Genomic DNA, 25,333 nt, shown 5'->3' with positions numbered 1-25,333 from the left:
AACATGCTGAAAACACTGAGTGGGTCACGTAGTATCTGGGAAGAGAAAAGCACAATTAATTTTTCAGGTAATTTGGTAGAAATTCATTAGAATTGATATTTCTGTCAATGAATTTTATCTGCTGAATATTTCCTGCATTTTCTGATTTTATTTTCAGATTTCCAATATCTGTAATTTCTTCCTTTTGGAAAGCATTGCCCTACCATTTCCTGTGGTTTTGTCCAGCACTACAGCTCTATTTGCACTACTCTTATTTCATAGCCATAGAAAGATACTGTTGCCAGACCATCAATCAACCATTTGCACTAATGGAACATAAAATATAGAACAGTGCGACACAGAAACAAGTTCTAAACATGATGCCAAATGTAACCAACGCCTGATGACTTTACACGATTCATTCTCTGCATGTTCATTTGCTCAACAAAATGCTTCCCAATCATCACGGCCTGCACCATCACTCCTGACAGTATGTTCCAGACACACACCACTTTCTGTCTGTAAAGCTAATGGAATGTTGGCCTTCATAACGAGAGAATTTCAGTATAGGAGTAAAGAGGTCTTCTGCAGTTGTATTGGGCTCTGGTGAGACCACATCTGGAGTATTGTGTACGGTTTTGGTCTCCTAATTTGAGGAAGGACATCCTTGTGATTGAGGCAGTGCAGCGTAGGTTCACGAGATTGATCCCTGGGATCTTGGTTCTTGGTTCTTGGGTCCTCCAAAATATTCCAACTGGAATTTAAACTGGAGGTGGTGAAGGGAGGGATTAAGCCAGAAAGGGTATAAAGAACACACACTATAGAATTTGACATAAAACATCCCCACACAGCAGAATCAAAGTTTCCCACTGTGTGGGAAGGCACCAAAGTCAGTCTCTTCCTCCACTGTTCCCCGTGGTCAGGGCCTCCCCAAGCCCTCCGCAGTTACAGCTACAGGCGGGCCGATGTCCAGGATCGCTCGCTGGGGTGATACAAGTCCGACGTCAGGGCTGCGGGACGTCCTTCAGCGGCGTGGACACCAGAGTCGGCCCCCTCCTACCAGAGTCGGCGGCTTCCAAATGTCCGCAGGCCGCGCCGGGTGGAGACTGCTGCTGTAGACCCTCTGCAAGGCGCCCCAGGACTCCACGATGTTGTTCAGCGCCGCCCGCGTTGGAAGCTCTCCGCACCAGAGCTCCACGATGTTGGAGCAGCGGCTCAACGCTCTGGAGGTCCAAACGGTGACCCAGGTAGGCATCGCCCGCTCCGTGGTGACTCCAGCGCTGCGCCGCCGCTGTAGCAGCCCTGGTCCGGTACTCGGTCCCCAGCAGGGAAGGCCGCTCCGATCCAGCTGGTAGGCCGCGAGGTGGGGGGCGAGGACGCGACTCGGAGAAATAGTCGCGTCCCCGCCAGGAAGAGACTGGGAAACGGTTTCCCCCTTACCCTGCCCCCCCCCCCCCCCTCCCCCACATAGAAAAGTTAAAGTTTCCCCCTAAAACAGACTTTGGACTAACTAAAAATTGAAAAAAAAATGAAATAACAGACAGGCTGTAGGTAGAGGCTGCTGCTCCCAATCGGGGATGGCGGGTCGGTCATATGAGAAAAGATTGAAAAGACTAGGCTTGTATTCACTGGAGTTTAGAAGGATGAGGGGGAATCTTATAGGAACATATACAATTATAAAAGGACTGAACAAGCTAGATGCAGGAAAAATGTTCCCAATGTTGGGCGAGTCCAGAACCAGGGGCCACAGTCTTAGAATAAAGGGAAAGGAATTTAAGACTGAGTGGTGAGAAAACACTTTTTCACCCAGAGAGTTGTGAATTTGTGGAATTCCCTGCCACAGAGGGCAGTGGAGGCCAAATCACTGGATGGATTTAAGAGAGAGTTAGATAGAGCTCTAGGGGCTAGTGGAATCAAGGATATGGGGAGAAGGCAGGCACGGGTTATTGATAGGGGACGATCAGCCATGATCACAATGAATGGTGGTTCTGGCTGGAAGGGCCGAATGGCCTCCTCCTGCACCCATTTTCTTTGTTTCTATGTAAATCTTCACTCGCAAATTCCCTCTCACCCTAAAGCTATGGCCTCTAATATGGACATTTCCACCCTGGGACAAAGAGCTTCCACCACTCCAGAGAACACAATCCAAGTTTGTCCAAACTCTTGTTATAGTTAATAACCTTTAATCCAGGCCACATCCTTATGTACATGTCGGAAGGAACTGCAGATGCCTTATTACATCAAAGATGGACACAAAATGCTGGAGTAACTCAGCAGGACAGGCAGCATCTCTGGATGGAAAGAATAGGAGGCGTTTCAGGTCTAGACTCTCCTTCCGTCTGAAGCGTCACCCATTCTTTGTATCCAGATATGCTGCCTGTCTCGTTGAGTTACTCCAGCATTTACTCTCAGCATCTATCTTCCTTGTGAACCTCTTCCGCACCTCTCCAAAATCTACACACCCTTCCTGAAATACGACAACCAGATCTGCAGTACCCAAAACGTGCCCTTATCAAAAGTTAAGAGTGTTTTTGTCATGCGTATCAACTAAGGAACAATGAAATTCTTAATTGCTGCAGTTTAACAGGCCTGTAATAAAATAAAGGAATGGTTTACGTTTATGAACATAATCACAATGGTATCATAATGGATCATATAATTGTTATGATTATGATGTAGTCATATAAACATGATTGTAGTCACGATAATCATGAATGATAGATAAATCAATCTATAGACATAGTTAACATATAATAATAAAAAATACAACTGCTTTTGTATACCCGATAACAAATATCAGATAACAATCAAAAGTGTTATATCATTATCAAATGTATAATTAATCAAGAGTTTTCATTATATATGAATTTCTGTAACAGAAATATTTAAAAATAATATTTTTAAAAAAAAGCAATTATATCACTTTAAATTATTAAATACACGCAAAGATTAAAACCTAAAATTATTAAAACACAATAAATTAAAAATGCAATAATTCACTATCCCACTGTTTAGAAACCACAATGGCTCAGCAACTGGCTCTCTAGGTCCTGTTACCCGCCTTCTTTGAAGCTTACTGGAGCCCCATATTTAATTCACCAGCTGATTCCCCACATTCTCTTTAAATATAAATGGTCATTATGTTTAGGAATGGACAACAAATAATATAATAGTATTTATATGTACAATACATATACAATATATATAATACTAATACTATAATAATAATAATAATACAGCCTTTATTTCGAACAGACTAAAGATAAAAAGCATGAAACAGCATACAAAAAAAAACAAGAATATTTATAAAGTGTCATAAGCAATATTTATGATTTAAATCTTTTTATTTGAATTTCACAGCAATTTGCATACATACAATGATAACAGACAGTGACAGTCAAGGCCTAATTGTGCAACAGTATGTAAGCGACCCTCAAAGCCCTTACCCTTACCCACCTTCAACCCACCCGAATCAGGTCGGAACCAAACGGGGACAAACAACACTCAAATACATACACATCCACACAAATATGGTAAGATAAACAAAACAAAAAATGCTATATAAAAATCTTAAATACACATCACTAATAGCAGTAAATAAGCTATAATTAAATAAATAAGTTTCCATATGTACACCAATGGTGGAGAGCACTCAGTCCTTTTCCGACCGGGGCCAAGTTAGAGAGTTACAGTTTGAAGAAAAGTCACGTATCTAGGAATGTCTTGCAAGCCTTTGAGACATATTATTCAAGCTTCAAATTGTTAAGCACCTCCTTAATCCAGCGGGTGATGAGGTGATAGTTAAGCAAGATCAAACATAAGCATGCTTATAAATCAATGATAGGATCATAAAGCTGATTAATTCCCACCCCTATTCAACTGCTTATAATGATCTTATACACATTTAGCAGCTATAAACACCTATTTCCATATGTACACCAAATTATTTACATTTACACACTAATCAAATATTTGCAAAGTCATACATATTATAATAATCATATCATTATTACATGATGATATAGTCATAATCATGCTTGTAGTCATGATAATCATAACTGATCAATCCCTTTATAGAAACTGATAGACACTGTACTGATAGAATACCTTTTTTCCAGCCAACCCTGATTATTTTGATTATTACATATTGATGTCTATCTTCGACATAGATATAATAATCAAAATGATCAGGGTTTGCCGGAAAAAGGTATTCTACCACTGTGTAACAAGCATCAGAGTATTAATTAGATTAACAGTCAATGTTTGGAAAATTTGAAAGTTCAGCACCATCCTGAGCATGCCAGACCAAAGTGTACTTACCTTTCTCACTCTGAAGAAGGGTCTCGACCCAAAACGTCACCCATTCCTTCTCTACAGAACTGCTGCCTGTCCTGCTGAGTTACTCCAGCATTTTGTGTCTATCTTGTACTTACATTTTGTTCGTTTTTCAGAATGAGGTTGTTGTTATACAAGAGAGTTCAGATCAGTTACCTGTTCTGAAACTCCAAGAGCTCTGCATTAATCTTCTCAATGTCCAGCTCACTCCAGAGAATGTCATAGTATCCATTAATTTTATTCATCACCGTATCGTAGAGGCCGTACAATTTCTGCAGAAGGCTCAGCTCCTTCCTGAAACATTATAAAACAAGGTCAGAGAGCAAGGGATTCACTTTTCACCCTGTCTTCAAATACTCACATCCATCAACAATTGTTGAGTCTATAAATCTACCTTGTTCAATAACAATTTAAAATTACTTTATTTCTTAAAGTGCTTCCTTAATTTTTCAGAATCGCATCACTTCCTCATGATTTTCCTTCTCCAAAAGTCCTCTAATTTGTTGATTTATCAAGTGGACTGTCAACTATTAAATTGAAACACCAAGAAAATGGATGTTGATATTAGATCAGCAGAAACTGGAAACATCTTTGAAAGAAGTAGCACTCAAGACCCTCCTACACAGCAATCCCTTACTGAGATGACAATAAGTAGCTCTTATTTTTTTGCCAGCATGGGGGTGGAAGATTGAATGATTTCCTTTTTCTAGAGAAAATTTCAATATTTCCTTAATTTTCCAGATCAAGCGTTAAACCTTCCACTTTTGACAACAGCAATCTATAACAGGACCATCTGGACCTTGAATTAAGACACAAAATGCTGGAGTAACTCAGTGGGACAGGCAGCATCTCTGGAGAGAAGGAATGAGTGGTGTTCCGGGTCAAGACCTGTAGATTAAGTATATTAATCCATGTCTATATAATCTCCACTACACATATTATGCATGCCACACATTCCACCCAATAATCCAGTCTGGGTTTTGGGCTGCTATTGGCAGTCAGGTTGCTGCAGTAAGTACATAGTTGATTTTGAAATGTACAGCTGTGTATGGTTGTCTCTCTCCTTTATATCTTAATAAAAGACTGATGGTTCACTCTTGATGTAGACACAAAATGCTGGAGTAACACAGCAGGTCAGGCAGCATCTCAGGAGAGATGGAATGGGTGACGTTTCGGTGACCCAAAACGTCACCGTTCCTTCTCTCCAGAGATGCTGCCTGACCTGCTGTGTTACTCCAGCATTTTGTGTCTACCTTCGCTTTAACCCAGCATCTGCAGTTCTTCTCTACGCATATGTGGATTGTGCTAATGAGGTGACAGGAAACCACAGACAAAGCCCTAATGCGTGCACCCACATTTGTAACAGAAATTTGGATCTACTGTTAATGAATTAAGACTTGTGGACAATCACCTCATTCAGTTTGTGACCTAACTAAGCCTTTCTGAGTTCCATTCTGTAATGAAGACCCTGTTATTGTTATTGTTATTCAAGTCTCTGTGCAAAAAGAGAAACGGAATTAAGAGATCATAGACATTTGTCAGAACACTTTAATCTGAACCATTGCCTCTGTTTCTCTATCCGCTAATGCTGCCTGTTCCGTTGTTTCAGATTTCAAGCACCAGCAATTTTCGCAATTTTCTTTTAGGTTAGCATCAATAATATTGATATTATAAATTGATATTATAATGATAGATACTTTCACATATTGTTACCAGTTGGAACTTAATCAGAGATACGTAAACACAGTTGAAGTATATTTCAATAATTAAAAGCACAATTAAAAGCATGATTTGAAGCATGATTAACTAATCATTTATAATATCAATATTATAGTGCCATAGAATTACACAGCATGGAGACAGACTCCTGGGTCCACTATGTTGAAACCAACCAAGCTTACAGCCCAGTGGTATGAATATTGATTTCTCTCACTTCAGGTAGCCCCGGCATTCCCTCTCTCTCCATACCTCCACCAGCCAAGTCATACCAGCTTCTCGTTTTCACCCTACAAACAGCTTACAATGCCCTGTTTCCTTTATCATCATTACTTTTTCGCATATCTTTCATTCATTGTTCTTTATCTCTCCACATCATCGTCTATATGTCTCATTCCCCTTATTCCTCACCAGTCTGAAGAAGGGTCCCGCTGAGTTACTCCAGCATTTTGTGTCTATTTTAGTTTCTATACAAGTTCAAGTATTTTTTTCCCCTGTATAGTCCGTACTTGCATTTTACTTCACATAAATGGATTGATATAAATATATACACAAGATATTGAAAGTACAGTAAAATAATCCCTAGTTGTGAACGAACCTCTTTTATAAGGACTCCTTTGATGATACTGCCAGCCTTTTTGAGTGCGATTGACCGATACTGGGCACAGCTGGGCTCTCGGCCATCACCCGTCACTGCTGTGGTAGAAGTTAGAGAGAGTCTGGACATAGTGGGGCCAAATAATTTCACTGAAAAAGATTTCTGAAGGAATGAACTTTTGACCCTTTCAACCATACCCATTGATATACCCCCTCCTACTACCAAAGTCCAAATCTGTGCAGGCTGGTTACCAGGTTATTGTGCTGTGGGTGCTGGCAATAGTCCCCATCAGATGGATCGGGTTTGATGATGGAGTTTCCATCACTGGTGAAGTACATGACCACGCGCCTTGAGTTCATCTCACTGAGGCACCCACCAATACGAACTTGCATTTTAGGTGGTTAGAAACGTGAGATTAATTTCCTTGGCGCAGTCTGGAACCCTCTTTAAGTTTGCTTTGTGTTCTTAGACATCTTGTCCAGCACTGAGAATGTCGTCGACAATGATAGAACATGGGTAACCAGCAAATAGCTGTTCCATGGGGCGGTGAAATACTTCACGCGCCGAGTTTATTTTAGCCGACCGGATATACAGCATGCGCAGAAGAACATCCCTTTGTGACTGTCCAAACAGATGGGGGATGCTGAATGTGTCAAACGCGTTAGCTTAGATCAGGGAGTTTCATGAAATCCAAAACCCTGGTAATCCACTCCAGAATGAATTCTTACTGCACAGCTCTAGAACTGACTGTGGGTTTCTAGTGATTCACTGTGCTTTTAGTTTACCATACCAAAAATCTGTGCAGGCTGGTTTGGGTGCTGGCAAATAGTCAATTTCCATCATTGAATACATGACCCACGTTTTAATATGTTTTTATTTTATTTATTGAGATTATTTCCTTTTTTAGAACCCTCGTTATTTGCTTTGTGATTTTTTTGTCCAGCACTGAGATTGCGACAATGTAAGGGAATTAGCTGTTTGGGGCGGTGTCTTCAAATTGAGACAATGCGCACCTGTAATAAAAGGTTTGAATGTGGTTAGCAATACAAATACCACCAGAATGAATACTAGAACTGAGAATACTGTTGCCTTGCCCGAATGCACTGCAACTTCTTCCACTGTGCGCATGGGATTGTGTGCTCGTTTAATAGCAGTATTTAAATCTTTAGGATTGATGGTAAACCATATTTCTTCCTTGTTTTCTTTAGTTGCTGCAACCCTGGTTGAGACCCAGTCTGGTGGATCAGCAACAGGAGCAATCACACCTAGTGTCTCCATCCTGTTGAGTTATTTTTGTCAACGATCACGCATACCACGGGGAACCTGTTGGGCAGGACGGACGACTGGTATGACCTCTGGGTCAGTCACAATAGTGTACTTGTTGGGAAGTTTATCGAGCTTGTCATCAAAGAGATCCTTGTATTGTGAGAGAAATTGTTGAGTGGAGCCTTGCGTGGGAGTGAGTTGATGTACCGCTTTACCAAAGGTGGCCAAGCCTAGGTTATTGCAGGCAGCAGAAAAGCCACTTTCCCACAGACAAGGAAGAAGCTCAGATGGTGTCGTTGCAGCCAGTAAGAATGCTCTCTACTGTGCAGAGGTTCGAGAGAGTCCTGCTTGACATATTGACTCTCCATAATCTTCTCAGGAAGTAGAGGTGTCCTTTTATGCATCAATCAGCAACTGCAGTTGTTTGTTTTACTTTAATGATAATACCTTACTCGGTTATAGAGAACATTCGGCAATAACGACATCATTCCCTCCCATGAAACACCAAATTGTGAAAGTGAAATCGAACTTACTTATTTTTCTGCAGCATTTCATAATCCTGAATTGGTAATCCAAACAAACGCTCTCCTGATGAGTATGTTGCAAACTTCCTCCATAACTCATCAAACCAACTCTGAAACAAATCACAGTGTTGATATGAAGATCTTTTGCATTACTATAGATTACGTTTTCTATTCCTTCATTCCTATAGTTTTTCACAAGTGGGTTATAATGGCCAAGAACAAATAAAGCACAATAACAAAAATCTTTATGCAGAACGTTTAATGGTTTGTGTAAATCATTTGATTGAAATTGCCATAAGTGCAGTTTCTAAATTTGCTGGTGATATACTGTAGATTGGTAGGATTGGTACGATCATTTATTGTGGAAACGGTAGACTGCAGATGCTAGGATCTTGAGCAAAAACAAAGTGCTGCAGGATATCAGTGAGTCAGGCAGCATCGATAGAATAAAATAAAGGAATGACATTTCGGTCAAGGCTCTTCTTCATGACCTGAAACTGTTGAGTTCTCCTAGGAATTTGTTCTTTGCTCAAAGTAGATTAGTATATGAATACAAGGAAGCTACAACAGGAAATTATTGAACATCAGATGCAGTCAATCTGAATGTGATTTCTAAAGGATATGGGTAGGTTACATGAGTAGGTGACAATCTGGAAAATGGTGGGATATATGGAAATTGTGTAGTTGGCTGTTGTGGCATGAAAAAAATAGTATATTCATGAAATAAAAAGGCACCCTCTCTCTCTCCCATCCTCTCTCTCCCCACCTCTCTCTCTCCCTATCCCTCTCTCCCCTCCTCTCTCTCCCCACCTCTCTCTCTCTCTCCCTCCCTCTCTCTCTCCCCTCCTTGCTCTCCCCACCTCTCTCTCCCCATCCCCTCCTCTCCCCACCCACCCCTCTCACAATCTCCCCAGCACTCCTCTCCCCTCTGTCTCTCCTTGTCTTTCTCCACCCCCCCCCCCCCCCCCCCCCCCCTCTTCCCTCCCCCCCTCCCCCCCCCTCCCCCCCCCCCACCCCTCACCTCCCACACCCCCTTCCCCCTCCTCCCCTCCTCTAACCCCTACCCTCCCCCCTCTCCTCCTCTACCCCCCCTCTCCTCTACCCCCCCTCTCCTCTCCCTCCCCCTCTCCTCTACTCTCCCCCCTCTCCCCCCCTCCCTCCCTCTCTCCCTCCCTCTCTCTCCCCCCTCCCTTTCTCCCTCTCCTCCCCTCCGTCCCCTCCCCCACCGTCCCTCCCCTAAACCCCCCTCCCCTCCACACACCCCTACCCTCTTGCCTCCACCCTCCCCTCCCCCCCCCTCCCTGCTCCCCACCTCTCCCCACCTCTCCCCTCACCTCACCCCCCTCTCAGCACACCCTCTCTCCTCCCTCTTTCCCCCTCTCCCCCCCTCTCTCTCTCACTCTCCCTCCCTCCCCTCCCCTCCCTCCCTCCCCTAAATCCCCTCCCCTCCCCAGCCCCTACCCTCTTCCCTCCACCCCTCTCCTCCCCCTCCCTGCTCCCCACCTCTCCCCCCTCACCCCCCTCTCAGCACCCCCTATCTTTCCACCTCACTCTCACCCCCCTCTCTCTCTCCTCCCCTCCTCCCCCACCTTTCCCCCCCTCACTCACCCTCCCTCTTCTCATCCTCTCCACCCCCCCTATCCCTCTTGCCCCTCTCTCTGTGTTTCTGTCTCCCTCTCTGTCTCTGCTCCTTCTCTCTCTGCCCTCACACTCCTCCATCCCCCCCCCCCCCCCCCCCTCCCCCTCTAGATGTGACTGCAAGTTGGGGGCTATGCTTCAGTGAATAGGGAGGTTATGGGGACCGCACGTTGGGGGAGCAGACCCAACGGGTCTGCACTTGGTCTAGTACCATAATATAAATATATACACACATGAATAAATAAACTGATAAAGTGCAAATAACAGATAATGGGTTATTAATAATCAGAGTTTTGTCCGAGCCAGGTTTAATAGCCTGATGACTGTGGGGAAGTAGCTATTCCTGAACCTGGTTGTTGCAGTCTTCAGGCTCCTGTACCTTCTACCTGAAGGTAGCAGGGAGATGAGTGTGTGGCCAGGATGGTGTGGGTCTTTGATAATACTGCCAGCCTTTTTCAGGCAGCGACTGTGATAAATCCCCTCGATGGAAGGAAGGTCAGAGCCGATGATGGACTGGGCAGTGTTTACTACTCTTTGTAGTCTTTTTCTCTCAAGTTTCAGAACCAAGCCACGATGCAACCGGTCAGCATGCTGTCTACTGTGCACCTGTAGAAGTTAGAGAGAGTCCTCCTTGACAAACCGTAATCTTCTCAGGAAGTAGAGGAGCTGATGAGCTTTCTTGATAATTGCATTAATGTTCTCGGACCAGGAAATTCAGAGATGAGCACGCCCAGGAATTTGAAGCTCTTGGCCCTTTCGACCATCGACCCATTGATATAAACGGGGCTGTGGGTCCCCATCCTACTCCTTCCAAAGTCCACAATCAGTTCCTTGGTTTTGCTGGTGTTGAGGGCCAGGTTATTGTGCTGGCACCATATGGACAGTTGCTCGATCTCCCTTCTATATTCTGACTCATCCCCATCAGTGATACGTCCCACAACAGTGGTGTCGTCAGCGAACTTGATGATGGAGTTCGCACTGTGACCGGTTACGCAGTCATGAGTATAGAGTGAGTACAGCCCGGGGCTGAGCACGCAGCCTTGAGGTGCTCCCTTGCTGATTGTTATCGAGGCTGACACATTTCCACCAATACGAACAGACTGTGGTCTGTGAATGAGGAAGTCGAGGATCCAGTTGCAGAGGGATGCGCAGTGACCCAATTTTGCGAGTTTGGTAACCAGCTTGGAGGGGATGATTGTGTTAAATGCCGAGCTGTAATCGATGAATAACAGCCTGACATATGAGTTTTTGTTATCCAAGTGGTCCAGAGCGGAGTGTGAGGGGACTTCATTGAAACGTACAGAATAGTGAAAGCTTGGATAGAGTGGATGTGGAGAAGATGTTTCCACTAGAATTAGAGGTTATAGCCCCAGAATTAAAGGACGTTCCTTGAGGAAGAATTTCTTTAGTCAGAGGTTGGTGAATCTGTGGAATTCTTTGCCACAGAAGGCTGTGGAGGCCAAGTCAATGGATATTTTTCAGGCAGAGATAGATAGATTTGTGATTAGTACAGGTTATGGGGAGAAGGCAGGAGATTGGGGAAGGGAGGGAGAGATGATTGAATGGCGGAGGAGACAATGGGCCAAATGGCCTAATTCTGCTCCTATCAATTATGACATGACCTTATAACAGAAAATATTGGAAGATTATTCTGTACAAGAAAAAAATCTAGCAGTCTAATAATTACTGGAGTCTTTCATAGTGTGTAATTATTCTTATACTATCATCTTCAACTGTCACCTGAAAAATTTGTAATCTGGTACTGGCTTCTACCGGTAGAATACCTGGAACCATAGGGCCTTCCTAAAGTAACAAAATGAGAAATGTTCAAAGAATTACCTACTTTATATTCATAGGATTATTTATACCTCTCAATAGAACTCAAAACAGTAATCAAGGAACTTAAACTAATTAGACATTAGAATTACATAAGCCAATCTGCTCTTAAAACACACTCTCTTGGGTGGCACAGTGGCACAGCTAGAAAAACTATTGCCACACAGCGCCACAGACCCAGGTTCAATCCTGATCTCTGGTGCTGTCGGTGTGGAGTTTGCACGTTCTCCCTGTAACTGTCAAAAATTTCAGTTAAATTAGTCAAATAGGATCTTCTGCCACCAACAAATCTTCAATTGATTGAAAGATACAGCAGAGAAACAGGCTCTTCGGCCAACCAAGTCCATACCGACTATCAATCACCCGTTCACACGAGTTCTATGTTATCCCACTTTCGTATCCACTCCCTACACACTAGGGGCAATTTACAGAGATCAATTAATCTACAAACACACATGTCTTTGGGATGTTGTAAGAAACTGGAACACTTGGAAGACACCCATGCAGTCACAGGGAAACAATGCAAACGGCACATAGATAGCATCCGAGGTCAGGATTAAGCCCGGGTCTCTGGGGGCAGGAATTTTAACAGTTGCACCACTGTGCTGACTATCGCTGATCAATCTATATCAGGGATCAATCCATATCAGGCCAAGTCATTAGGTAGGCAAAAATGCTGGAGAAACTCAGCGGGTGAGGCAGCATCTATGGAGCAAAGGAAATAGGCAACGTTTTGGGTCAAAACACTTCTACAGATTGATGTAAGGATGGGGGAAGTAGAAAGGAAGAGGAGGAGCCAGTGGGCTGAGGGAGAGCTGAGAAGGGGAGCAGAAAGTAGGGACTACCTGAATTTAGCGAAGTCAGTGTTCATACCGCTGGGGTGCAAACTACCCAAGCGAAATATGAGGTGTTGCTCCTCCAATTTATGGTGGTCCTCACTCTGACCATGGAGGAGGCCCAGGACAGAAAGGTCGGATTCGGAATGGGAGGGGGAGTTGAAGTGCTGAGCCACCGGGGGATCAGGTTGGTTATTGCAAACTGAGCAGAGGTGTTCGGCGAAGCAATCGTCAAGCCTACGCTTGGTCTTACCGATGTAGAGCAGCTGACATCTAGAGCAGCGGATGCAATAGATGAGGAGGTGCAGGTGAACCTCTGCCGTACCTGGAACGACTGCTTGTGTCCTTGAATGCAGGCAAGTGGGGAGGTAAAGCGACAAGTGTAGCATTTCCTGCGGTTGCAGGGAAAGTGGCAGGAGAGGGGGTGGTTCGGGTGGGAAGGGACGAATTGACCAGGGAGTTACGGAGGGAGCGGTCTCTGTGGAAAGCCGACAGGGGAGGAGATGGGAAGATGTGGCTAGTGGTGGGATCACGTTGGAGGTGGCGAAAATGTCGGAGGATTATTTGTTGTATGTGACGGCTGGTAGGATGGAAGGTGAGGACTAGGGTAGGGTATTGGACAAGTTATTGTAGCAATGTTACAAAATTTTGAGATTTAAAAAATCAAGTCTGCAATTTATCCCATCAGATAAAGCATAACAATAAGTTTAATTTGACACCTAATTCACTTTCATATCTCAAGTAATAAAAAAGTTATGGCCATATTCATACTCGGAAATTAGCATCTTGTTCCCTATTGATTTTCTATGGACATAACAAAAAAGCTGTGATCATGGACAGTCAAAAGCCCATAACCTTCTTAAAAATTAAGAGAACTGAATGAAATTTTCAGTTATCATAGATTGAAGCATTCTGAAACAAATATAAAATAATCTTACTTGGATGACCTGAAATTAAAGCATATAATTAGTTAGTTACCCAATTGTAGCTAATTTCAAACTTCAATTACTAGATCTAAACATCTATCCATTTCTTAATAAATGATTAACATTTTTAAATAGCCCAAGTGTCCAAATAATATTCACAAATAATTCACAATAAAACATGATTTTTAAATCTCATTTACATCAATTTACAGGCCAAATGGAAGGAATTTAGTGTTCAATTGCTGTAAATTAAAGTCAATTTTAAATCGGCTTTCTAGTGGGTTCCTGTGAACGCGCTGGTTTAGAACGTTCACATTGCAGTGGATTTGTGCCTCAAATGCCCAGAAAAATACTGCGGGATATAAAGAGCCCAAAATGAACTACTCGCTATAGAAAACTTTAATAACAGGGTTATATACAAGCCCCATTTAATGTAAAAATAAGGTACATACCTTTAATTGTTTGCTTTATAAAACCCTGGGGCTGCGAGAGGTTGCGGGTTGAGAGAGTGATTTTTAAACTACTATAACTATTATACAAGGCCATAAAAACTAATACCTTTTGCGACGGGGTCTTTTCAGCGATTTTCCGTTAATGATTTACTAGGCTGAACATTTTCGATTGCAACAGCCTAGTAAAAATCACGTTTTAAACCCGCCCCCTCTAAACAGCGCCAAAATCGCGCACACGGGGTAGGGCAGATGCTCAGCCACGATTCAGGTAGGTTTTGTAACATACCTAGTTATTGGGTATTTTTAAGGCGGAGATTGCAAATTCCTGATTAGTATGTGGATGTGGGAGTTATGGGGAGAATGGGGTTGGGAGGGGGTAATAGATCAGCCATGATTGAATGGTGGAGCAGACTCAATGGGCCAAATGGCTTAATTCTGCTCCTATAACTTACTGTATGAACATACCCTTCCAACTATAGAATAATCCAATCTTTCATAATCCTTTCCAATAAGTTCTCTGCCACTAGTGTTGGACAGGTAAACATTATCTGTCTTATCCCAGCAGTCCTTCTGGTATTGGTATTGGTTTATTTCCAATTGATGACAAAATATCTTGCGCACTCTCCAGGTGAATCATACCATGTATGAGCACAACACGTAGTGCAAAACTCAGTACAGAATATATTATTACAACTACAGACACAGTGCAGATTAAAAAAATGCAAGGTCTGTGGAGAGGTAAATTGGAATACATCCTTAGCATCTGAGAGATCCATTGCTGAGTCCAAAAGTATCACATAGTACAAAGGTGCTATGTGTGCTGTCTTTTCTCATTCAGCATCTCATCTGTGATCAGTAAAGACTTAAAAATGTCCATCAGGGCCCCGAGCAATCCTTACTTTTGTCTCCTATAGCAGCCTATGTTTCTGTACACCGTTTCATTTTCTGATTTTATGTAATCTCTAAGTACAGGTATCACTAAATTAAACTCAAACTAAACTGAAGTAATCAATGCAACAGCATTGTGTGTCCTTGAGACTCTTGAAAGGGGCCCAAAAATAAAATGTATTATTATTATTAACAGCGAACTGGTAATAAAATGTATTATTATTATTAACAGCGAACTGGTAATTATTTTCTTCACTATTTTTGGTGAATCTTTCCATTCAACCACTTAAGCAAACAGTGGATTTATACATTATTGCTAAATTCAAGAAGGAGCGATGTAGATCTATCTTGCCAGTTATTCCATGTGCAAGATTTATGCCAGATTTCAAAACTTGAGACTATATATTGATCTTTTACTGACCTCTAAATTGAGTTGACTAAATATACTAAAACCTCCTCATAAATGATTACCTTTTCATACTGTCGTCCATATTTGAGCACTTCCTTCTGGAAAATTTCCACGGACTCCAGCAGGTTAGCTTTAAATTTGGGTTGGACTTGTACCAATTCATTCTGTACATTCCTCTGTTTGAACAAGCAATTATACCACAGGATAAGACTACTATTGCCATTATACAGCTAGTACTTACGACATCTTTGAGTTATAATTCATAATTTGATCTCACTGGTCAAAATCAAACAAGGAAAATTGTAGAAGTCAGTGAGGCCAAGCAGGATTTTCTTTCCAAATTGCCTGCAATAACAACATAACATGACAGCAACTGTGCGTTGTATTCTGCTTCCGAAACACAGTTCCACTAAAGTCAAAAGGACTGTGTAGGAAGGAACTGCAGATATTGGCTTAAGATGGACACAAGATGGTTTAGTACTTCGGCGGGACCAGGCAGCATCTCTGGATAGAAAGAATGGGTAACATTTCGGGTTGAGATTCTTCTTCAGACTGAGAGTCAGGGGAGAAGGAGATGGAAATAACTAAGTGTAAGGTGTGAGAATGAGACATCGAAAGGGGGTGGAGATCAAGGAAAATGTAGAATAGATCATTTTTAGTTTGAGAAAGTGACAACAAAACAAACAGAGATAAAATGTAATTGGGGACAGTCAGACTGGTCGGAGAACTAGGAAGGGGGAGGTGATGGAGAGAGAGAGGAAAGCAAAGGTTACTTGAAGTTAGAGAAGTCAATGTTCATACCGCTGGGGTGTAAACTGCCAAAGCGAAATATGAGGTGCTGTTCCTCCAATTTGTGCTGGGCTTCACTCTGACAATGGAGGAGGCCCAGGACAGAAAGGGAAGTGTGGGAATGGGAGAGGGAGAAATTGTTTACCAAACGGAATTACTTTCTGTAACATAGTTCCATGTATGGAAATAGCATATTGCATGTTTAGCGCAAGCCAGTCAAAGCAAAATTCCATCCCAAACTATAAAAGTTGAAAGGCATCTAAATGATGCTTTATTCAACGGTACTTTAGTTGTCATATGTACCAAGGGACAGTGAAATTCGTGTTTGCATACAGTTCAGTACAAGTATCACTATAGATAAACATTTAGATATACATCTTAGATAAGCATCTCAGATACAGTACAGGTGTATAGTAGTAGTACACTGAGAAAGTACACAGAGATTGGACAGGGATGGGAAACGTAATTATTATACAGGTAATTGACATAATGACACAAGAATCATTAACCCTGTGATAACACCATTGTTATTGCATATCATCTTGCATACCTCGGTCTTGGTTTCATCAGCAGCAAGCACCAGATAAAGTTAACTGGTGCTGATTGAATTTCTGAAATAGGATAGATTTTGTGGTCTGATCCAGAGGTGGAAGACTTCCAGAGATTGGTGGATGTCATGAAGGTAGGACAATCTGGTTGATGAATTTACTCTTTGGTAAAGTCATGAAGCTCTTGTTGCAGGCACTCTCTACTTTTTAATGTGGGTTAAATGCCTGGTGTTGAGAAAATATTCCTTGTCTCCAAAGAGCCTCTCTTTAATATGTCATTGTGACAGAAATATTGAAGGCAAGGCAGATTAAAGCAAAATAAAAGCATTGCAACAGCTAACTGGACATTGCCCAGTGGCATTGTGATAGTCATATTTGCCAAGTTGAAGCCGTGATTGTTGCAAAGTAGTGCATCATTGATACGTGGCTAGTGGGATCCATCAAAGAAACCAATGATAAATGCACACATATCTGTGGCTCAGAAGATAGACACAAAAAGCTGGAGTAACTCAGCGGGTCAGGCAGCATCTCTGGATAAAAGGAATAGGTGACGTTTCAGGTCGAGACCCTTCTTCAGTCTTAAAGAAGAGTCTCAATACAAAACGTCACCTATTTCTTCTCTCCAGAGATGCTGTCTGACCCACTGAGTTACTCCAGCTTTTTTTTTTTTATCTATCTTCAGTTTTTGTGCAGGCATCTGCAGTTCCTTCCTACATATCAGCTCTGCATTATTTTGGCAACTGGAAGCCAGAAATGCATAACAGCAAACCACTAAAGGTTTCTGCAAGATTAGATCATTTCCAACTTCATGTAAGCACTTAGGTAATTACGTCTGGAGGTCAGACTTGAGTTTGGAAGTAAAGTGTTGGTTGAAACTATTGTTGAGACCTACCCCAGAAAAGAACAGACTTTATAAAGGTTGCACTATATACTTTGGCTTGCACTATTATTATCTGGTTACCTCATAATAACTAATCATTTAGTGTATTATTGTATATATATTATATTATTGTATATTTACTTATTGTGTTGTATTAATTCCCGAAGTATAGGCCAATTAAACATACTTAACTCTGGACACTTGAGGTTGCTGGGTGCTTGGATTTTAAATGAAAGTGGGCTAAATTGTGTGATCCATCAATAGAGGTGTCAATGGGAAGAATCAGGGACTACTGGATTGACAATCAATCATTTTTAGTTGGATGCAGTGGAAAACCTTTATTGAGGGTTAGTTGCAGGTTCAAGGACATCTGAAAATATTAATCTGATGAAAGGAGTCAATGTTCTGAATACATTGATAAATTTAGTCTTGGGTTATCCAGCATAGACACAGTACCTTCGTCCCTCTGTCTATGCCGACCATCATGCCTACCTTCTCACCTGCATTAATGCCATATCCCTCAATGACTGACTCATTCAAGTAATAATAATAATAATAATCTTTATTACGGACTCGATGTCCAGACAAGGGGCAACAATACAATAAAATGCATTGCATATTGAAAAATATCATAAAATACATATAAAAACTTGTCTTTCCATAGTTTGACCACAGGTGCGCAGTGTAGAGTGGTGTGCAGTATGCTCTAAATAGCGACACCTTCACCACATCTGCACACGCATACTTATCAAGATGCCTTTTAATTATTATTATTGCTCCAGCCTTCAATGCACAAATGCATTTATATTTGAACATCTCTCACCAGTTACTAAATTCTCTGCTTTTCTGTGCATCAAACTGGATACGTTTATATTCTCCACATTATATTGTATCAACCAATCCTTGCCCAGTCCCCAATATCTTCCTAAATTGCTTTTATGCTCCACCCTACTTGCTGTTTGCTCTATTTTATCATCAAAATTGAAAATACAGTATTTGCTCCTCTTGGCCAAACTGTTTGTATTGATAGTGAATAGCTGTGGGGCATTATCCAGACAGCGCCCCACTTGTCATAGCCCACCGATGGGAAAAATCTATACAATCTTATTCTTAGCTTTCGGTCTGATAACCAATTCCCAAATCATATCTGTATATACACACAGCCCAGTGGTATGAATATTGATTTCACTAATTTCAGCTAGCTCCGGCATTTCCTCTCTCTCTCTATCCCTCCCCAACCCAAGTCGCACCAGCTTCTTGTTTTCACCCAACAAACAGCTAACAATGGCCTATTTCCTTTATCATTGTTGCTTTTTTGCATAATGTTTGTATACAAGGACCTCATTGTTATCTCTCTACTTCATCGTCTATACCTCTCATTTGCCCAACCCCTAACCAGTCTGCAGAAGGGTCTCAACCTGAAAATGTCACCCATTTCTTCTCTCCAGAGATGCCGCCCACCTGAGTTACTCCAGCTTTTTGTGTCTATTCTCTGCCTCAGAGGGCGGTGGAGGCCGGTTCTCTGGATGCTTTCAAGAGAGAGCTAGATAGGGCTCTTAAAAACAGTGTAGTCGGGTGATATGAGGAGAAGGCAGGAGTGGGGTACTGATGGGGATGATCAGCCATAATCACATTGAATGGCAGTGCTGACTCGAAGGGCCAAATGGCCTACTCCTGCACCTGGTGTCTATTGTCTATTGTCTATCTTCCGTGTATTATCCTCAATTTGGTGTGCTCTAACCGAGCCTCCAATCTCTTATGTGGGACCTCACCACATTCACTGGCTTCCCCTCACATATTCTAAGGGACACATCATGAGGCTACTCCCACACTTCCTACAGTGATTTCCAGACCTTGCTTCACTCAATCTCTAAAGCAACCCCACTATATGTTGCCTTACCACCACTGAAAATTCCATATAATTTCACATGCTTTCTTACGACATTGGAGGCAATTTAACCCATTGAATCTATGCTGCTCTCAGAGAGCAATCCCATCAATTCCATTTCTCTGTGACTATTCACTCAACAACACCTATTAAAATCCCCTGATTATGCCGCCACTACATCATCTGCATTGAGGGGAAATTATTGCAGTCACTGTTTTGATAAATAATCCCCCAGTGAGTAAAGGGTGAACATTGAATTAGTTTGATCAACTCAATTAGTGTACATGCCTTTGCTTCATTTATGCTTTCATCACTTTCTGTACGTTAATTTAGATTCATATCTCATATAAAGATAATACTCACAGCTTTAACTTGCAGTTTGTTGAAGAAATATCGAAGTGTGTCCGCTCCCTCTGCTTCCTCTTTTGAAATCCCAACTTCGTACTTACTCAGGATATTATATGCTTCCTATATGGAAATAAATACAATTCTACTCAAATGGGATTTGTACCTATGCCATTAAAATGAATCAGATGTAAAAGTAATTAATTAGGTATGTAATTAAATATTAGGTATGTCCCATCAATTGTATTAGAGCCACCTTTGAAATTGTAGCAATATAAAATAAAGTCCTCCACTTCCATTCTGGTGGTCACTTGATACAACAATAGTTGAGGCAGGGTGGAGGCACGGTGGTGCAGCGGTAGAGTTGCTGCTTTACAGAGCTTGCAGAGCTGGAGACCCGGGTTCGATCCTGACTATGGGTGCTGTTTGTACGTTCTCCCCTAGAACCGCGTGGGTTTTCACCGAGATCTTCAGTTTCCTCCCACACTCCAAAGACGTACTGGTTAGTAGGTCAATTGGCTTGGTATACATGGAAATTGTCTCTAGTGTGTGTAGGACCGTGTTATTGTGTGGGGATCGCTGGTAGGTGCGGACTCAGTGGGCCGAAGGGCCTGTTTCCGTGCTGTATCTCTAAACTAAAAAAACAAAAAAATGCCTTTTTAGCTGGTTAAATGAGGAAGAGAATGAGGGAATTTAGTGGGAGTATTGTGAGCTGATCTGGTCTTCACACCAAGTGAAGGATCTAGTTGCACTCGATGGTCTATGGACCAAGTACTGGGAAATATTAAAGATAGGAATTTAATGGCTGGCATAGACACTGTGGTCAAATGGATTGTTTCATCTTGAATGATGCTGACAATGGAGAAGGATTGTCAGCATCAATGTTAGCTATGTTAGCTATTCGTGAGTGGTGGAATATTGCATTGGGGGAATGGGTTGCGTTGGGGGAATGGGTAAGTGGTGGAATATTGCATTGGGGGAGCAGACCCAACGGGTCTGCACTTAGTCTGGTGATTTTTAAAAATATCTAAAAATCTGTCAAATAATCTTGAATATAGAGTCATGGAGTATAACAGTATAGAAACAGCCCTTCAGCCTAACTTGCCCACCCTGGCCAACATGTCCCAGCTACACGTCCCACCTGCTCACATTTGGTCCAAATCTCTCCAAACCTGTCCAATCCGTGTACCTGTCTAACTGTTTCTTAAATGTTGGGATAGCCCCTTCCGAAACTACCTCCTCTGGCAGATTGTTCCATACACCCACCACGCATTGTGTGAAAAAGTTACCCCTCACATTTCTATTAAATCTTTTCCCCTGCACCTTAAACCTATGTCCACTGGTCCTCAATTCACCTACTCTGGGCAAGAGACGCTGTGCATCTATACACCTCAATAAGGTCACCCCTCATCCTCTTGCACTCCAAAGAAGATTCAAAGTGGATTGAGGACCCAAAACATCACCCATTCCTTCTCTCCAGAGATGCTGCCTCACCCGCTGAGTTACTGCAGCATTTTGAGTCGACTTTTGATTTAAACCAGCATCTGCAGTTCTTTCTTACACAGTTTGAGTTGGGAGTCTGCTGTCGGGTGCAATACAGTTATATTCAATGGAGTTTGTAATTAGTGTTTTGATGCTGTTGTCACTGGCCTGGGAAAGGTAAATAACTGAAAAGTATGAAAATACTGGATATTCAAAAAAAAAACATAACAGGCCGGAAGTACTCATCAGGTCAGAGAGTAGAGAGTGTCAATGGAGAGAGGAAATAGAGTGAATGTTTCAAGTTGTTTAAGAAGGAACTGCAGGTGCTGGAAAATCGAAGGTAGACAAAAATGCTGGAGAAACTCAGTGGGTGAGGCAGCATCTATGGAGCAAAGGAAATAGGCAATGTTTCGGGTCGAAACCCTTCTTCAGACATTCTGAAGAATGTTTCAAGTTGTTGACCTTTTGTCAGACCTTGGGAAAGGTAGAAACCGTTGAGAAGGGAGAGGGGGAGAGAAAAGCATGAGTTGGATAAAAGGGTGATGCCCAAGAGAAAATTGAATAACCAGACTAAATTGGGGGGTTAATTAATCCTGCAAGTGGCTTTGGAACATTTTGTGGGCTTGCCTTTGGCAGTACCTTTCCAGTGCATTGAGCTGACTGCTCAGAAGCCATGAAATAGTGGGTGGGAGAATGAGGATTCGGCCACTTTGCTAGCCTACGGAGGAGGGGAGGTACACCCACGTGCAGAAGCTGAACTGCCGCCTGGAGTCACAAGCTCACAAGCTGAAATTTTTCATTGTCCGTGGGAAAGTTGCAACTCTGCTTGGCATTAAAGCATACCAAGATCTAGGACTGATAACTTTTGGGCCTGCGTCCATCAAATATCTCCGGCCGAGGGTTCCACCCGGCAGATACTTTCCCAGTACAAGGAACTATTTGATGACAAGCTTGGGAAGCTAGCCATCAAATACAACATCATCACCGACACAAATGTCTTACCTGTGGTTCGAGCACCACACCGCATTCTGCATGCTATGCATGACAGAGTACACAATGACCTCCAGCGGATGGTGTCCCTGGGTGTCATTGCCACGGTCACCAATCCATCCGACTAGGTTTCCACCATGGTGGTTGCAACAAAGAAAAACAAGAAAGAAATCCGAATCTGTATCAACCCCAGAGACCCGAACACAGCGATCAAATGGCCGCACTACCCGATGCGCACAGGAATTTGCCGCCCAGCTGGGCAGTGTCTCCGTGTTTCTGTTCTGGATGCTAAAAGTTCATTCTGGCAGATCCCGCTGGACCCCAACTCGTCCAACCTCATCACATTCGGCACTCCCTTTGGCCACTACAAATTTCTGCAGATGCCCTTTGGCATCAACTCTGGCAGCGAGGTATTCCAATGTACAATGGAACAATTATTTGCGGGGTATCCTTGCGCCATCATTGTCAACGACAGTCTCATTGTTGGACGCGACGTGGATGAACATGCTGCTAACTTGAAAAGAGTACTGGATCATGCTAAAGACATCCATCTCAAGCTCAACACTCAGAAGTGCAGATTTTGCGTCAAGGAGGTCCATTATGTCGGACACGTTTTCACCAGTGATGGCCTCAGACCACCCAAGACCATTTCTATCAACGAGATGCCAGCTCCCACTGACGTTACGAGTTTGCAGAGATTCCTAGGAATGGTTAACTACTCGGGGAAATTCATCCCTAACCTCAACTAAATATTTGCCCCCCTACGACAACTGACTCACAAGGACACTGCATGGTCTTGGTACCCACAACACCACAGAGCTTTCGAAATCTTTAAATTACAATTGTCCAGTTGTCCTACCATTACTTATTTCAATTTAAACCTGCCGGTGACACTCACATGAGTTGCCTCCCAATATGGACTCGGAGCAGCTTGCCACAGATTTCTGCCGAAGGAGACTGCAGACCTGTTGCTTATGCCTCCTGTACCCTGTCCGCGACTGAACAGCGATACGCCTAGATCGAAAAGGAATTACTTGCCGTGGTTTTTGCCTGCACAAAATTTAAGGACTTGATCTTTGGCAAGTCTGTGACTGTTGAAACAGACCACCAGCCACTGGTCACCATTCTGAACAAACCCATTCATGCCGCCCCTGCTCGCCTGCAACTGATGATGATGCAGCTACAGTGCTTCGGTTTTACCCTAGTCTACAATCGGGGCAAGGACATGCATCTGGCTGACACACTATCAAGAGCCCGGTGAACAACCTGCGAACAACAGCCGTCTGAGAAAGACCAGTTCACAGTAATGATGGTGTCGTACGTACAGAAAGCCGAAGCAACCTGGCAGAGCACACGGCTGCGGATACAACTCTACGATTACTGTCCGCAGTCATCTGGCGTGACTGGCCTGAAAAGCAACATCACGCCCCACTTGCGATTCGCCCATACTACCTGGCTCGCGACAAAATGGTACTGCAAGACGCTGTCATAAACAAGGGCCACAAAGCCGTCATCCCAGCTGCTCTACGGGAAAAATTCTTTGATGCCATCCACAGGGGCCACCCCCATGTGGAAGCATTATGAGCAAAGAACATGTTTTACTGGCCCAGGATGACTGAGTTTGTGCGCGAGAAAGTTCAAGCCTACGCCGTCTGCAATAGCCTGACGCCACACCAACAGAAGCAGCCCTTGCTCTCACACCCTGTTCCTCCTCTGCCTTGGTCCATAGTCACTACCGACATATTCAAGTGGCGTGGCAAACAATATCTGGTTCTCGTTGACTCGTATTCGGGGTGGTTCAAAATTGACCTGCAACAAAGCATAACATCCGATGCAGTCATCCAAAAGCTGTCGCGCCATTTCTCCGTGCACAGTGCCCCTGCACGCCTCTTGTCAGATAACGGCAGTCAGTCCGCTAGCCAGTGTTTCAAAAACTTTGCTCAACAATGGGATTTTCGCCATGTCACCAGCAGCCCTGAATTCCCACAGTCAAACGGACTTGCAGAACGGGCTGTCTGGAGCGCCAAACAATTAATGGAGCGCTCACACCGTCCCAAATCAGATGTCTACCTGAACCTGCTCAACTTAAGGAACATCGCCCGTGACCCAATACTGGGGTCTCCTGCCCAATGCCTGATGTCCCGACAGACCCGTGTTGCACTGCCCTTGCCCCAGCAGCTGCTGCAGCAACTGGTTCATTCACCACCTGCTGTACAGAAACAACTCCAGCTGAAACCCGATACCCAAAAGCGATTTCTCGATAAGTCCAGCAAACCACTTAAACCTCTCTCCAATGGGCAAGTTGTTTGCCTTCAAACCAACAAGTGCTGTGGCCATTTGGGTTACATCCACAGTCCCGCAAAAGAGCCACGCTCATACCTGGTGAGTGCAGACGGAGAGATCTACAGACGCAATCGTCAACATCTCCTTCCTGTGAATGAACCATGTCCTGCTGTCTTGTATCCTGATGCAACGCATCCGATCTACCCATCCTCTGTTGGACTATCTCCTCCCTCACACCCTGCTGCTGCAGACCAGGCATTGGTGGTGCCTCCAACTCCCTCACCACCACATTCGGTGTCCCGCTCGCCAGCCTCGCCGTGTTCTGCTCCTGAGTCACCATTGCGCCCGTCGCATAGATCCATAGAAACATAGAAATTAGGTGCAGGAGTAGGCCATTCGGCCCTTCGAGCCTGCACCGCCATTCAATATGATCATGGCTGATCATCCAACTCAGTATCCTGTAACTGCCTTCTCTCCATACCCCCTGATCCCTTTGGCCACAAGGGCCACATCTAACTCCCTCTTAAATATAGCCAATGAACTGACCTCAACTACCTTCTGTGGCAGAGAATTCCACAGGTTCACCACTCTCTGTGTGAAAAATGTTTTTCTCATCTCGGTCCTAAAAGACTTCCCCCTTATCCTTAAATTGTGACCCCTTGTTCGGGACTTCCCCAACATCGGGAACAATCTTCCTGCATCTAGCCTGTCCAACCCCTTAAGAA

At 43.3% G+C, this 25,333-nt stretch overlaps 1 protein-coding gene across 1 annotated transcript in view; it reads right to left on the bottom strand.

Moving 5' to 3' along the window:
• The window catches only part of LOC129697689 (dynein axonemal heavy chain 8-like), a 474,747-nt gene that overhangs the window by 279,631 nt on the left and 169,783 nt on the right, over positions 1-25,333 (bottom strand). Inside the window, exons 31-35 of the mRNA XM_055636398.1 lie at positions 19,872-19,976; positions 15,466-15,579; positions 11,797-11,859; positions 8,428-8,528; positions 4,471-4,608 (exon numbers count right to left, since the gene is read on the bottom strand). Of these exons, the coding sequence (XP_055492373.1) occupies positions 4,471-4,608; positions 8,428-8,528; positions 11,797-11,859; positions 15,466-15,579; positions 19,872-19,976 (521 nt within the window). The remainder of the gene's footprint in view (positions 1-4,470; positions 4,609-8,427; positions 8,529-11,796; positions 11,860-15,465; positions 15,580-19,871; positions 19,977-25,333) is intronic.

The sequence above is a fragment of the Leucoraja erinacea genome, chromosome 5, assembly GCF_028641065.1.
Source record: "Leucoraja erinacea ecotype New England chromosome 5, Leri_hhj_1, whole genome shotgun sequence".
Classification (NCBI taxonomy): domain Eukaryota; kingdom Metazoa; phylum Chordata; class Chondrichthyes; order Rajiformes; family Rajidae; genus Leucoraja; species Leucoraja erinaceus.
Note: the sequence above shows the minus strand (reverse complement) of the source record. Positions and strands in the feature narration are given on the sequence as shown.